Source organism: Drosophila kikkawai, chromosome 3L (assembly GCF_030179895.1).
Source record: "Drosophila kikkawai strain 14028-0561.14 chromosome 3L, DkikHiC1v2, whole genome shotgun sequence".
Taxonomy (NCBI): Eukaryota; Metazoa; Arthropoda; class Insecta; order Diptera; family Drosophilidae; genus Drosophila; species Drosophila kikkawai.
In genome coordinates this window covers 15823956-15837795 of record NC_091730.1, presented here as the reverse complement: position 1 = coordinate 15837795, position 13840 = coordinate 15823956, and the positions used below count along the sequence as shown (strand labels likewise).

Sequence of the window (13840 nt, the reverse complement as noted above, 5' to 3'; positions counted from 1 at the left end):
GGTACTTGTCCCAGGCAAAGGCAATAGTTGAAGATATTAAGGTAAATTGAGCGGAAGTCCTCTTAAGTCACAAGAACACAGGAACACAGGACAATTTTCCATAAATTGTAGACTTTCTCGGGCAAAACTAATTGCAAATGTGTGTTAGCTAAGGGTAATTATAATAAGAAGCTTTTGTCTTTATGCTCAAATTAACTTTGTAATGTCGGAATATTTTAGGGTAGGAAATAATTGTACTAAATTATTAAATGAAGTGGAATGAAACTGCTACTTCATTTAATTATTTTCTGCAATATTTATTCCCTTGTTGTTTCCCTTCTCTCTAAAGAATTTCCCACCTAGTTTATACATTTTCACAGCATTTTAAGACCCGGATCATGACAAATTTCTCACACTAGTGTCAACTTCTGCGATCGCTTTTTTCAAGTTAAGCTTTCGGCTGTCGTCCAACTGTCGGATGTAGACAATCTTCCCTGCGAATCCAACAAGTTGAGGTTCCAATCCCCTTTACCCGTCCCCATTTCCATTACGATTTTCCATTTTCCATTTCCCATTCCTGTCTCAAAAAGCCGGGTTTGAACGAGCTGTGCTAACTTTCTATTGTACAATGCGATCCAGTCACTTGTTTTGGCCCGAATATGTGTGTTTGCGAGTGTGTGTGTGGTGTGTGCCAATTCCCTATCCATGTGTGTGTGTATATAGTACAATATACATATATCCACAATGCCTAACTGCCTGTGACGTTGCTGGATATTCTCTATATCTTCAAAACACTGAGGGAAATTTTTGAAATAATTAAAAAGAAAAGAAAGTAGCAGGAAATCATGTTTTTTTATATAAATTAATAAATATTAAAATTTTAAAAATATATGTTACTGATCGAGATAAGAATCTGTATCATTTAAAGCTTAAATTTAACTAAATCAGTTTCTTATAAAAATATTTATAATTCCTTGAGATGAAACCTAAATCCTTTACCATATTATAGCCCATTTAGGTCTTCAAAAATTAACTAAATTTTATATTAGCAATCATTTGATTATTTTCTCTCCCTGTACCTATGGATTTGTATCGTTTTCAATGTGTTGCAGTTGCTGTTGCATTCAATGTTGCTGCTGCTGCTGCTGCAGTTGCTGTTGCATGCCACCGAGTATCTGCGTTTCGGGGCTCCGCTTTGTTCGTGTTCATTTGGCAGTTTCCGCGCTGCAAACTTTGTAATTAACTTTTGTCACGACGACGACAACGACGACGAGCGATGCCAAAAGTCTTTCGAGGACTCTCATGGAATAGAAAATAAAATGCAGTCTCTTTAAGCTGGCATAAGTAATTACTTATATTTTTCTTTAAAAAGAATAACAAACAAAATATGCAACAATTAGCGACGCCAGCTTATAAACAGATTAAAGACACGGCTCAGAAAATTAAAGCCAAAAAGAGAACAATAGAATAAAGAATGCCATGGCGTGTCAAAGAAAAAAACAAAATGTAAAGAAAATAAAATAAGTAAAATAAGAGCAAAGAAAAAAGCAGAGAGCAAAGCAGAAAAAAAATAAAAATATAAATAAGGAACGGAAAAAAAAGAGAACTGCCAAGGAATTCGTTAACGACTCGACATGCCAAAATTAATGGCATGCCTGGCAATAATTAAAACAAAAACAAGCCAGCACGAAGCTGACGCTGCAGAAAAAAAAATGAGCAGAGCACAGCAGACAGAGATAGATAGAGGGGAAAAGAAAAGAGAAGGCACACACATAGCATCCAAACAAGTTTCCTTGAAAAAAAAAGGAAGAAAAGCGAGGGCGGAGCGCAACGAAATGCATTATGTAACGAGCATTTCCATCCATTTCCAAATGACTTTTTCGGGATGTAAAGTCTGTTGATTTCCATTTTTTTACATTTTTCGAACTCCCCCCAGGCCCTTTTGCCAAACGCGATTTTGCAAATATTTGCTCTATTGATTACCAGCCAGTAAAATGCTTTGTAACGCAGTGATGAATGGGTACTTATTAATATATTGGGTTACCTGATCTAGGTACTATCATTTTTATATTATTAAATTTTTTAAGAAGATCAGAAGCTTGGGTTCTTATTTTAAAAAAATTTTATAAATTTTTTAGAATTAAGTAGAAAAAAACTAAGTCAAAAGTATCTGAGAAACTTATTTAAAAACGGAGACACTATTAATATTAAGATAACTTTAAATAAAGGATATTTTCTCACTGGTAACTCCATTTTATATTTTGTACCTACTTTCTCTTAACCAAATCCCTAATAGTACCTAGCCCTGATTATAAATAAATTCCCCATTCAAGCCTCTCCAGTTCTATATGTACTCTTTCCCACTGGCCTTTTCCAATTTAATTTATCGCAAATATGCAATCAAAATGATGATGATGATGCCAGAGTCAGTGAGTGGCAGTGAGTGACTACTGACTGCAATCAATGTTGGCTTGATGAAAAGCAACCAATTGACTAACTGAGAATTTAATAATTCAGAGGGCGTAAATTGAATTAGTCAGCCGTCGTTGGGCATTTTCTTTGGGGGCAAATGTCAGGCCTTTGGATTATTTCGATTTTGGTTTTGGTTAAGCTGCCGCCGTTGTCGTTGTCGTCGTTGCAGAGGCGAGGCTGTTTAAGAATGCAACTGTTCAAGCAACGGACGAACAATTGCAGCCTAATTGAAAGCTAAATTGAATAAAACACACACACACACTGCAGGCACACCACACACACATATACACCCTTGGGTGAGAGTGAGATGGAGGAGCCCTCGACACATGCTAACAAGACAGCTGAAAAAAGAGAGGAAAATAAAGTGTAGCCTGCTCAACGGCGCACACTCGACACGTACAATTACAGCAAACACACACTGCACACACACACACCTACACTCACACACATACAGCAGTAGTTGCAATTACTTATACGGGTGTGCGGGTGTGTGCGGAGATAGTAGGTCCAGACAGTCCGCCAGAAACTCAAGAGCCACCAGCAGAAAGGCACTGCGAGAAAATAGAGACAATGTTAGGCATGAAGATAAATTATTTAAAATTGTATGTGTGGTAAAAATGTTATAAAAAAGTAACAATCACACAAAGATCCTGGCAAAAACACCTGCTTTCAAAATATGGCATCACTGTCTGTAGTATCCGGTGTAGCTAGAACCAGTTGAGAATCATAGCGCAATTTAAGCGTTTATTCGTTATAAAACAGATGAACTTAATCATATTTTAGCAGTATTTTTACCACAACTAACTACAACTACGACTACAACTATTCTAAAACTTTAAAAAATTAAAAAGAAAAATATAAAGAAAACTACACCAACTTTTTACTGTGCAAAGTGCCATAGCTATTCCAAAATGCTGCAGGATAATAGAATGGAATAAAGCAGGACATCAGGAAGAGAGAACGGCGAACGACGACCGCCAGAAGAAACATTCTGGGCACACACAAGAGGAAGGTGGAGCTAGTGGGTTTTTTGGTAAAATTGTGGAAAATGCAAAATTAGCATGAATACGAAATACAAGTTAAATATTTGAGCAGCCCAAAGGTGTGTTTCAACCGAAAGGGGAGTGGGCGAGAGGCAGCAAGACAGGGAAAACGACCATAAGAATGGGGAAAACCTTTGCTTCGCTCCGGCAGGAAAATGGAAAATGCAGGCAATGTCTGGATGCAATCATAGAAATTGCATTTGCCGTTAGAGCAAATGGTGCTTGCTAAAGTCTACTAGAGGTCCAAAATGAAATATTCTGCCGCATAAGCAGAAATGTGCTCGATAAAGATTTGCTTTAATTGCTAGCCATTAACCCTGCAAAAAGGGATATGTTTCTGTTCCCCACTCGAAATTGTAGACATTTAATCAGCTTTTTGTGAGAGAAAGAAAGAAAGAGGAGACTCTTTTGAATGGATTATGCAATTAAAAGAAAATTGGTTCCTTTGAAGGATAATTGGTTTTACTCATTTGAAAATTAACTTGTATGCAAGTAAATATTTAAACACATTAAATAATGGTTCAATAGGAACAAATAAATATTTCTAATGTATTTTAAAATATAAAAACAAGTTAGGAAGCTTTAATTCGCTTTCTATTTTACCTTTTTTAATATTCTTACATATCTTTCTAAACTCTAATTAATTTCCCCTCCTATTTATTTGTTTTGTTTTTTCCAATTTAAGTTCGAACATGACACTAGATAAATAGCCTGCTGATAACATTTAAAATAAATAAGAAACGGCGCACACAATCGCTCGTGGAGTAGGGAAATAAACGATAACTAATATTTGATTTATTTACAATATTTACAATACCCGCTGCATTTTCTTTATTTTCGCTGCCTCGTTTTTTTTTCCTCCTACCTTGTCTTACTTATTTTCATTCGTTTGGTTGTTTTTGTTTTTTATTCCTCTCGTTCCCTCCGCCTTATCAGCAGACTTTGACTTTGGGGACATGTAAATAATTTATATTGTATACTTTGTTATGTGTGTAATTTATGAGCACACTATAAAAACACACAGAGACAAGGGGGAGAGAGAGGTGTTATATGATGGGTCTTATCAGCGTAAAAGTGGGACTGGTATAGTGGAGGAGGAGATATAGGAAAATAGTTATGCCTGGCAACAATACTAGTGGGGTTTTTATAGAGGAATTAGCATAAAAAATATTTATATATATATATATTCTAGCTTCAATTAAAGTCAAGAGAATTACGGGAAAATATTATTTTTAATCTAAGAGTTTTAGGCTTAAAAATATTTATAGAAAAATTGTACTAAATATCCATAAATAAAAAATGGTACTAGGACTTGTTTTCGTAATATTTTTCTTAAAAAATATATTTTAAAATATATAAATAAGGCAAATACAATCTTGAAACTAGTTTGGGTACCGATTTTCAAGATAAGAACGCCACAAATTAATAATCCTTGTATTAAAAGTATAATTAGCGAGCACTGTTTCTTCTAAAAAACTCTCTAAAAAATTGTTCTTAAACCTTTTTTAAGGAAAAACCCAAAATAATCTTTATCTTTAAAAACTATATACATTTTTAAGTGCCTCACCAAGGTTTTTACCTTTACTTAACCTTATTTCGCTTCGTTTGCTGCTTATCAAGGCAATGTAACGCACACATGCCCAAAGAAAACACACACACACAGGGAGATAAACGCACACAGAGACACAACTAATTGCTGTTTACTCAGCGCGCAATTTTCTTTTCAACACTCAGAGAAAAAAGAGGTGGGGGGAGCTAAGAACTCAGGGCCATTGGCCGTTGCTTTTGTTGTTTCTGTTGCAACTCACTAATCTCGCACTATCTCTCAGGCCATACGTGTGCGTGTCTATATATATATAGTGTATATCTTGGCATGTTTTATTTATTTTACCAAGAAACAAATACGGCGATCATAAAAATTTAATTAACTTTTATGAACTGGGTAAATACTAGTGGGGAAAATGCATTAAAACACACACACATACACACACGAGCTGGAAAAACTAGAAAAACATTTACCCAAAGATCCCATATCCCTCCGGCGGTGCTGAAAATAATTTTTATTTACTTTCTTTACGATTTTTCATTTGCTCGATGTTTGTTTATTTCTGTGTTTGTTTGCCTTTAGCTTGCTTGTCGAGGTCTAAGCAAATGTTTTTTTTTTTGCCAGTGTGTTTGCAAAACTTTAATTAATACTTCAATGCATATATTTATGAGGTGCTCAGTGGGTTTTAGAATTACAATGGAACCAAGGATATATCACAAGAACTTGGTAGAAGAAATATAATGTTTTTGAACGAATACAAAAATATTATATATGTTTTTTACATTTTATAAAATATATTAAAATGCTTTTGTAATTTACAAATACTCTAAATCAATATTTAAACTAAAACAATGTTTTAAAATATATTTAAAAAAATGTAGATATTTTTTTAAAATAAGTTTAAAATTCTTCCTAAATGAATTAAAAATTTCCTATTTAAAAAACTTGATTAAAGCTTCAGAAAAATATTTATGTTTTATTTTATATGAGGGTAGGGATTTTATTTTAAATATTTAATTTCTTAATAAAACTATTTTATATTTAAAATTCTTACAAAAAATCCTTCTTACAAAAATTAAGAACCCTCTATAAAATATATTCCCCAACCATCGCTCCTACCTCACTGAACACAACTGTATAAGCATTTATTTTCAGTTTGTTTGCTTTAAAAATCACAAGATATATATATATAAAGGACTGGGGAAATGTAAGCAAAAATAATTGGCAATTTTCAATTGGAAATTGCGTGCAAATTTATTTTAATTTTGCACCTGCGTTTGCCTGCCTGCCTTCCCTCGTTTGTTTGCAATGCAAATACCCATACATACATACAAATATATAAATATTTTTAGAAAGCTGAAAAGGGGTTAAATCCCCCCTAGTCGGTGTTTGTCCAAGTTATTTGGCTGCTTCGTTTGCCACCTGGTGTCGGAGATAAGAGAGAGCAGGGAGGGAGCTACATAGCTAGCATTGTTGGATTTATTTGCATAGCATTATGCCCAGGATACAGAGATATTCCCTTTTGCCAAGGTGGCAAATATTATTTCACACATGTGCAAAATATAAATCACTTTATTGCAGCCAATTTGCACAAACGATTTGCTTTGACTGTTTGCCATTCTGTTGTATGCAAATTGTATTTATTGTCTGTTCCCTTCCATTTTTGATTTGTGCCTTTCGCAATTAGCAGAAATATTTCCAGAAATATGTATTTGCTGCCAAGGAGTGTGTGTTGTGTTGTGTCTGTTGATTTATTGCAAGAAATGTTTACCCAGTCAGTTAGGCCCAAGTAATTCCTTTTCCATCAGTTCAAAGTTGAAGTTTACACAAAAATTATGTGTATATTGTCTTTTGCCTCATTAATTGTAGGAATAAAGTTACTGAGATGAGAAAATATTGCTTAATTGCTTTGAAATCTTATTTTTCTTTGTTAAATAATATTAATTACTTGTTTACCTTATTAATAATTTTCTCTGACATTTTTTAAAACCACAAACTGTAGTTCATTGCAAAAGTGGTTTACTTGCCACATTTTTTTTAAGGCTTCCTTCCTTTGTTTCCTCATTTTTACAAATAGTTTGAGGCTTGCCGCAGAGTGAAAAACTTTCTAGTATTATGCAAAAAATATATATACATATATACATGACCGTTATCGATTGACCTGCCTGCCAAGAGCAGCGTAAAACTATTTTTGCATAGACTTTTTGCATCCCTTGGCCCAAAACACAAAAATAAAACTCGAGAAGCAACGACAGCCAGCGCGATTCTTTTATGAACATAAATTTTGAAAGCCTTTAATGGCGAGAGCCACATATTTTAGTGCAGCAACCGCAGCTGTTGCTCCTATGAATTTTTGCAACATTCTCCCCCCTTAACCTCGCTGCTTTTTGTTGTTGTTTTTGGCTGCACAAATAAATTGCGCATAAATCGTGGGCAACATAAATTTTACATGTTGCCGGCGTGAGTTCGTAGACTGAAAACAAGTTGGAAATTATGTGAACGAAGCCGGGGCATAATTTATGCGATCAGTTGGGGGGGGGGGGGGGACTATAAGAGGGGAAGGAGGCAATTAAAATATTTGTGCCACTAGAAAATTTCCTTAATTAAAAAATATATATTTTAAACTATGCAATTACGAGAGCAATCATTAGAGTATAAGGAAAAACTTTTTATATAGCGTCAGTAATTTATTCCACTTTAGCCAACTTTATCAGCAGTTTATAGCAGTTTTTGGCAAATAAAACTAACTGGAGAATATCTCATTAATTTATTTATTTTTTTCCAGCAGTCACGCGCCCGCAAAAACTCCACCAAAGCAAACAAACTGAATGCAGCCGCTGCATCAGCAACATCGCCTCGTCTAAGTCCAGTGCCGGCAGCAACACTGTTGCCGCAGCAATCGCCAAATACACCATCCGTAGCCGCAGCAGCAGCAGCAACAGGCAATCTGCAGCATCAGCAGCAGCAGCAGCAATATCAGCAACACCAGCAACTATTGTCGCAGCAGCAACTCCTGTCGCAGCAACATCAGCAGTACCAACAGCCGCAGCAGCAACAGCAGCACTTTCAGCAGCAGCAACACTTGCAGCAGCAGCAGCAGCAACAGCACGCACAGCAGCAGCAACATTTGCCACAGCAGCAGCACCAGATAACCGCACAAATCCAAACCATGAAGGATCAACCGCAACAGCCCATGGTGAGTCTTTTTAAATATTTTTTTAGATTTTTCTTACTGATTTTTTTCGAAGAACTTGTGAACTTTGTTATTAATTTTATTATTATTCATAATTCCCAATTGTTTATAAACTTTTAAGTGACGCAATCCCAGCAAACAGTGACAAAACCCCGCCTCACTTTAGTTTCAGTTTCAATTTCAATTTCCATTCGATTTTCCAATTAAAAGCCATTGACCTTCGCAGCCTTTTTCCCCGCTGCTAGTTCAATCAATTGGTTTTCATTTCGTTTTCCGTTTCAAGGCAGCCCCAGAACAGAAAGCAAAATGCAAAATGCAAAATACAAAATATACAAAATGCAAAACACAGCAGCAGCGGCAGCCGGCAGCCTGGCAAACCCATAAATCCATTCAGCCACGTTGCGTATACGTCACGTTGCCCGAGGCCCAATCAACTGCAGCTGTGCCCACACACACGTACATTATAGAGAGCGTATGAAATATATATATGTCGGCGAGTTGGTTGCTAAGTGCAAATTTGGAAAGCTTGTTGCTATGGCAACAGAGTTATTCGGCATGCTCAGGTATTGGTAGCCCTGTAGGTGTCGCTGGCGCGCAGGCGCAATGACAGTTGAGTCGGTAACAGGAGTGTTACTGAGTGAGGTCTGTTCGTCTGTCGCAACAATAGGAGAGAATGAGAGAGACAGCTTGAGATTGTCTAGGAATGACATCTGAGTGAAAAGTAAGAAAAGGTGAAAGGGCCACAGGAAAAGTGGCGTGATGACAGATTCGATTTGACTGCGCAGGCGAACAGAACTCGCTGGCTCGACTACGGTTAAATTAAATAACGGATATCTCCGACATCAGAAGTGGGATTCACCATAGCCTCGCGGGCATTCTGATAAAGTGATTTTCGGTCGATATTAAATTCAGTGGCGCATCGAAGGCTTGCGCAGCCGCGTGGTGCGAGACACCGGAGTCGTGATAGGCAGTCAAATGCACTGGTCGCGTGTTGAGCCGGACGGTTGCAAGTGTCATCAGTGTCGGCCAGAAAATTTGGGGAAGAATGGAAGACAACAACAACAGCACACTGGCGGAACTGCGGCTGAAGTGCGGAGAGCTGGAGTGACGCACTTCAGGCGTGATAACGGTGGTCACATTGCATCTGTGTGCACGAGATGGGTATCAGCGGCTGCGAGCGGCAGCATCAGCTGCATGTAGAAGCGAGTTGATTTGTGTGATTCAACAGTGACAGTATCGGGTGAGCCCTTTCCAATTATTCTTTGATTTGGGAGCTGAATTGGCTAAAAGATGGGAATAGAGATGTGTTTGATTGCAGTGTTGTTTGCACATCTGCCTTCCCATTGGCGAGCCCTGTGCTACGATAGGTTGTGCTTAGACTATCGGAAGCAATATTCGAAAATGGTTTCGGACAGTGGCCTTTGCCGCTTATGTCAGACCCTGTGAAGGAAAAATGTTTCTGTTGAAAAATAATTAATTTAAAAAAATTACGAGTTGCCGTCTGTTTGGTCTGCCGTGCCGTTTGGTTTGAAGAGTGCATCTTCTACCTTCATCATGCAATTGTTAAGGCGTTTGGAATTTATCATGATTATTTGCGATAGTTTACATAGATGCATGTTAATCATGGCAAACTCGGAAGAAAAGGCTTTCCGAAGGCTGAAGGTTGTATTAAATGTGTTGACTGTACCAGAGTTGCCATTTAACGTTACCAAATGTGGGTTTCTTGAACCTACTACGCAGTATCTGAGCTATGAGGTGTGCGGTGGAGAAATCAGACCCAATTCCTAGAAAATCCTTACGTTAAAGGTCCGTCCTTTTAATCGGTGCAATTAAGAGACCGTCGTAAGACCATTTATTGAATTGGTGCCTTATTTTCAAAAACGTGTGCCTCGATTTTCTCAGATCATGAGACAGATTCTTCGGCTTCAAGTATCTTTAAGTGAAATGACGATATTCAGAAATTGGAACGAACGTTTTTAATATTATTACAAATGAGCCTGTAATCGTTATTTGTGGGTTCGAAACATCTGATCAAATTTGAAACAGATATAAGCTCTTGTGGATATGGTCCAATGCTAATACACCTAATTAATGGAGACCCTTATGTTGGTGGATATATTGGTAGAACTATGTGTCTTGTGGAGTCCAAGTAGCCTTTGTATGAATTGGAAATATTGGTTGGCGTGCAATTATTCTGACATTTTTGGCATTGTTTGCTCAGATGAGAGTTTGTAGTCTATACTTATTGCAGATGTAATCATTTCTAAACAAAAAAAAAAAAAAATTAACTGAAGTGCATCATAGAGTAGAGGAAGAGAAAGCGCAAGGCAATTGTGGAATTCTTTTTGTGTCCAGAATTCACATGACTGATTTAACTCCGATAAATAAAAATAAATTGACAGAAAAACGTCTGAACTTAGAATGGAAATCTCAAATGACCGACTGATCAACTTCAGGATTCAGGATTTATTGGTATAGTTTATAAACAACTAAAAATAATTGAAATTAACTTGAGTTACGAAGAGGGATTTTAAAGAATACAGAGAGGTGTGAGGCAATGTTATCTGCCAGTAGTGTCCCTTAAATTTTGTTGGATAGTTATTAATCAAGGTTATAAATCCGTTATGTGTTTGGATTGGAAAAAATAGACTCAGCAATATTTATCAGAATTGTTGGAAATGACTAAGTTTAAAGATTGTTGAAAATTGTATCATGTGTAAAGTTGTAAAGTAGTCATCTGGCTGGATACCAGGACCGCAGAGGTGATGGGAAGATGCTCTTGGCGGGGTGCAACTTGCGGCGAACTGCACAGTTAGTAGTGCAACCAATGCAAGCCCTTAAGAGATGCCAATCGGACCCACCCTTTGGGCTTGATACCACCACATGACACAGAGAAAAGTATAAAGAAAGAGAAATTTAAAGTTACGTTATGCCGGTTCGGTAAAATTATGGAAGTAAGAGCACAATTTTGTTAAGGCAAGATTAACTTAAAATGGATAAATTGGAAATTGAAATTGTTACGAATGAGAGAGAGGAGAAAGAAAGAGATAAAGAAATGAAGATGGAAATCGGTACATTTTAAAATCCTTAACAAGCAAAAGAACTTATAAGTATGCGCATGAGTTTTTGAGGGCATTGCCAAATAGACAAATAAGCAATCACGTTGATTGATAAAGATTTAGACGACTCAAGTGGAGATGCGTCTGATTCCCATGTGGGGAATGATGATATGGATGGCACGGTTGATGCCTTGGAATCCCAAGAGGGGATATAAAGACCGCACCATAACAGAAGGAATTGTTATGGCGGGGGTCAGTGGAGACCGCACCATAACAGAAGGAATTGTTATGGCGGGGGTCAGTGGAGACCGCACCATAACAGAAGGAATTGTTATGGCGGGGGTCAGTGGAGACCGCACCATAACAGAAGGAATTGTTATGGCGGGGGTCAGTATGTGGGTGTTAGACATATACGCCGCCGCGCCAAGCCGCCGCCGCCGCCGATTTCTGCCTTATTTGACCCGCCGCCGCCAAATTATGAAAATAACGGCGCGCCGCGGCGCGCCGCTGGTGCGGCATCGGCGCAGCTTCAGCGCGGCCTTCAGTGTCATTGTTCTTTATAAAACTTAAAAAAAAAAAAAATAACTCATTAAAATGGCCTTTTTGCCTTATTTGACGCGCCGCCGCCGCCGGTTCTTTCTGACTACTACGCCGCCGCCGCCGAGTCATTTTGACCTCTACGCCGCCGCCGATGCCTTTAACCATCGGCGTAAACCTCTAGTGGGTGTAAAAGGAAATACACCAGTTGATAAAGCTATGTAATTAGAGAAGTCTGAATTGTAAATTATGATTAAAATGAAGATGTAATTTGTTATGTTATCATGAAACCAAGATGCTTATTTTGTCTAAATGCCTCAATACTTATGTTTAGAAAATTAATGAAATGTTTGTTGACAATAAAATGTAACGAGTACCGAAATTTTAGAATACTGTGATTTAAAGTTAACACACGAGGACGTGTGATTTGTCAGGAAGGCCGTGTCGGATCACATGAAACGGGGCCTACTTTATTCCTATGGTCAGAATATGTGAAGCGGAGCCTTTTGAAATACGAAAAGAGCTTGTACTCTATGGTTTCGAAAGGTTATCCTGCCAAACTAACATTTGAAGACACTAGAAGTGTAAGCGAGAGATCGCCGACTGAGGCACTCGTTGGTGGAATCATTTATAAGGCTGTGAGGGTCCAGAGAGACCGTGACGCAAGAGGTGCGTGTGAGCGTTGCAAAGTGTGCAGCAAGAGCCTGTATAAATTAGACATATACGCCGCCGCGCCACGCCGCCGCCGCCGCCGATTTTTGCCTTATTTGACGCGCCGCCGCCAAATTATGAAAATAACGGCGCGCCGCGGCGCGCCGCTGGTGCGGCATCGGCGCAGCTTCAGCGCGGCCTTCAGTGTCATTGTTCTTTATAAAACTTAAAAAAAAAAAAATAACTCATTAAAATGGCCTTTTTGCCTTATTTGACGCGCCGCCGCCGCCGGTTCTTTCTGACTACTACGCCGCCGCCGCCGAGTCATTTTGACCTCTACGCCGCCGCCGATGCCTTTAACCATCGGCGTAAACCTCTAGTGGGTGTAAAAGGAAATACACCAGTTGATAAAGCTATGTAATTAGAGAAGTCTGAATTGTAAATTATGATTAAAATGAAGATGTAATTTGTTATGTTATCATGAAACCAAGATGCTTATTTTGTCTAAATGCCTCAATACTTATGTTTAGAAAATTAATGAAATGTTTGTTGACAATAAAATGTAACGAGTACCGAAATTTTAGAATACTGTGATTTAAAGTTAACACACGAGGACGTGTGATTTGTCAGGAAGGCCGTGTCGGATCACATGAAACGGGGCCTACTTTGTTCCTATGGTCAGAATTAGACATATACGCCGCCGCGCCACGCCGCCGCCGCCGCCGATTTTTGCCTTATTTGACGCGCCGCCGCCAAATTATGAAAATAACGGCGCGCCGCGGCGCGCCGCTGGTGCGGCATCGGCGCAGCTTCAGCGCGGCCTTCAGTGTCATTGTTCTTTATAAAACTTTAAAAAAAATAAATAACTCATTAAAATGGCCTTTTTGCCTTATTTGACGCGCCGCCGCCGCCGGTTCTTTCTGACTACTACGCCGCCGCCGCCGAGTCATTTTGACCTCTACGCCGCCGCCGATGCCTTTAACCATCGGCGTAAACCTCTAGTATAAATTGATGAAGAGATGTTGAGTAAGAGTTGTGGTACGAGCAGAGAAAGAAGATACAGATTTGGTACGAGAAGAGAATGAAGTGGCGAGAAGAAATAAAAGTAAAGCTTATTTGACATGAATAAAACAGATAAAATGAAATGTTAAGTTGAGACCAAAGAGAGAAAAAAGAGAGAATGATAAATGACAGTTATGTTTAGAGCTATTAGAAGACACGTCACGCGAGGACGCGTGAATTGTCAGGATGGCCGTGTCGGCGAGTTGGTTGCTAAGTGCAAATTTGGAAAGCTTGTTGCTATGGCAACAGAGTTATTCGGCATGCTCAGGTATTGGTAGCCCTGTAGGTGTCGCTGGCG

The 13840-nt window shown here is 38.4% G+C and overlaps 1 protein-coding gene across 4 annotated transcripts in view; it reads left to right on the top strand.

Moving 5' to 3' along the window:
* The window catches only part of Tet (Ten-Eleven Translocation (TET) family protein), a 108780-nt gene that overhangs the window by 84529 nt on the left and 10411 nt on the right, over positions 1-13840 (top strand). For 2 of the 4 annotated variants that reach the window (XM_070286041.1, XM_017167342.3), the window contains one exon: positions 7829-8236. In XM_070286041.1, coding sequence (XP_070142142.1) covers positions 7829-8236 — 408 coding nt within the window. Of the gene's footprint in view, positions 1-7825; positions 8237-13840 lie in introns of all 4 variants that reach the window. The other 2 variants (XM_070286040.1, XM_017167341.3) reach the window with 1 other exon arrangement.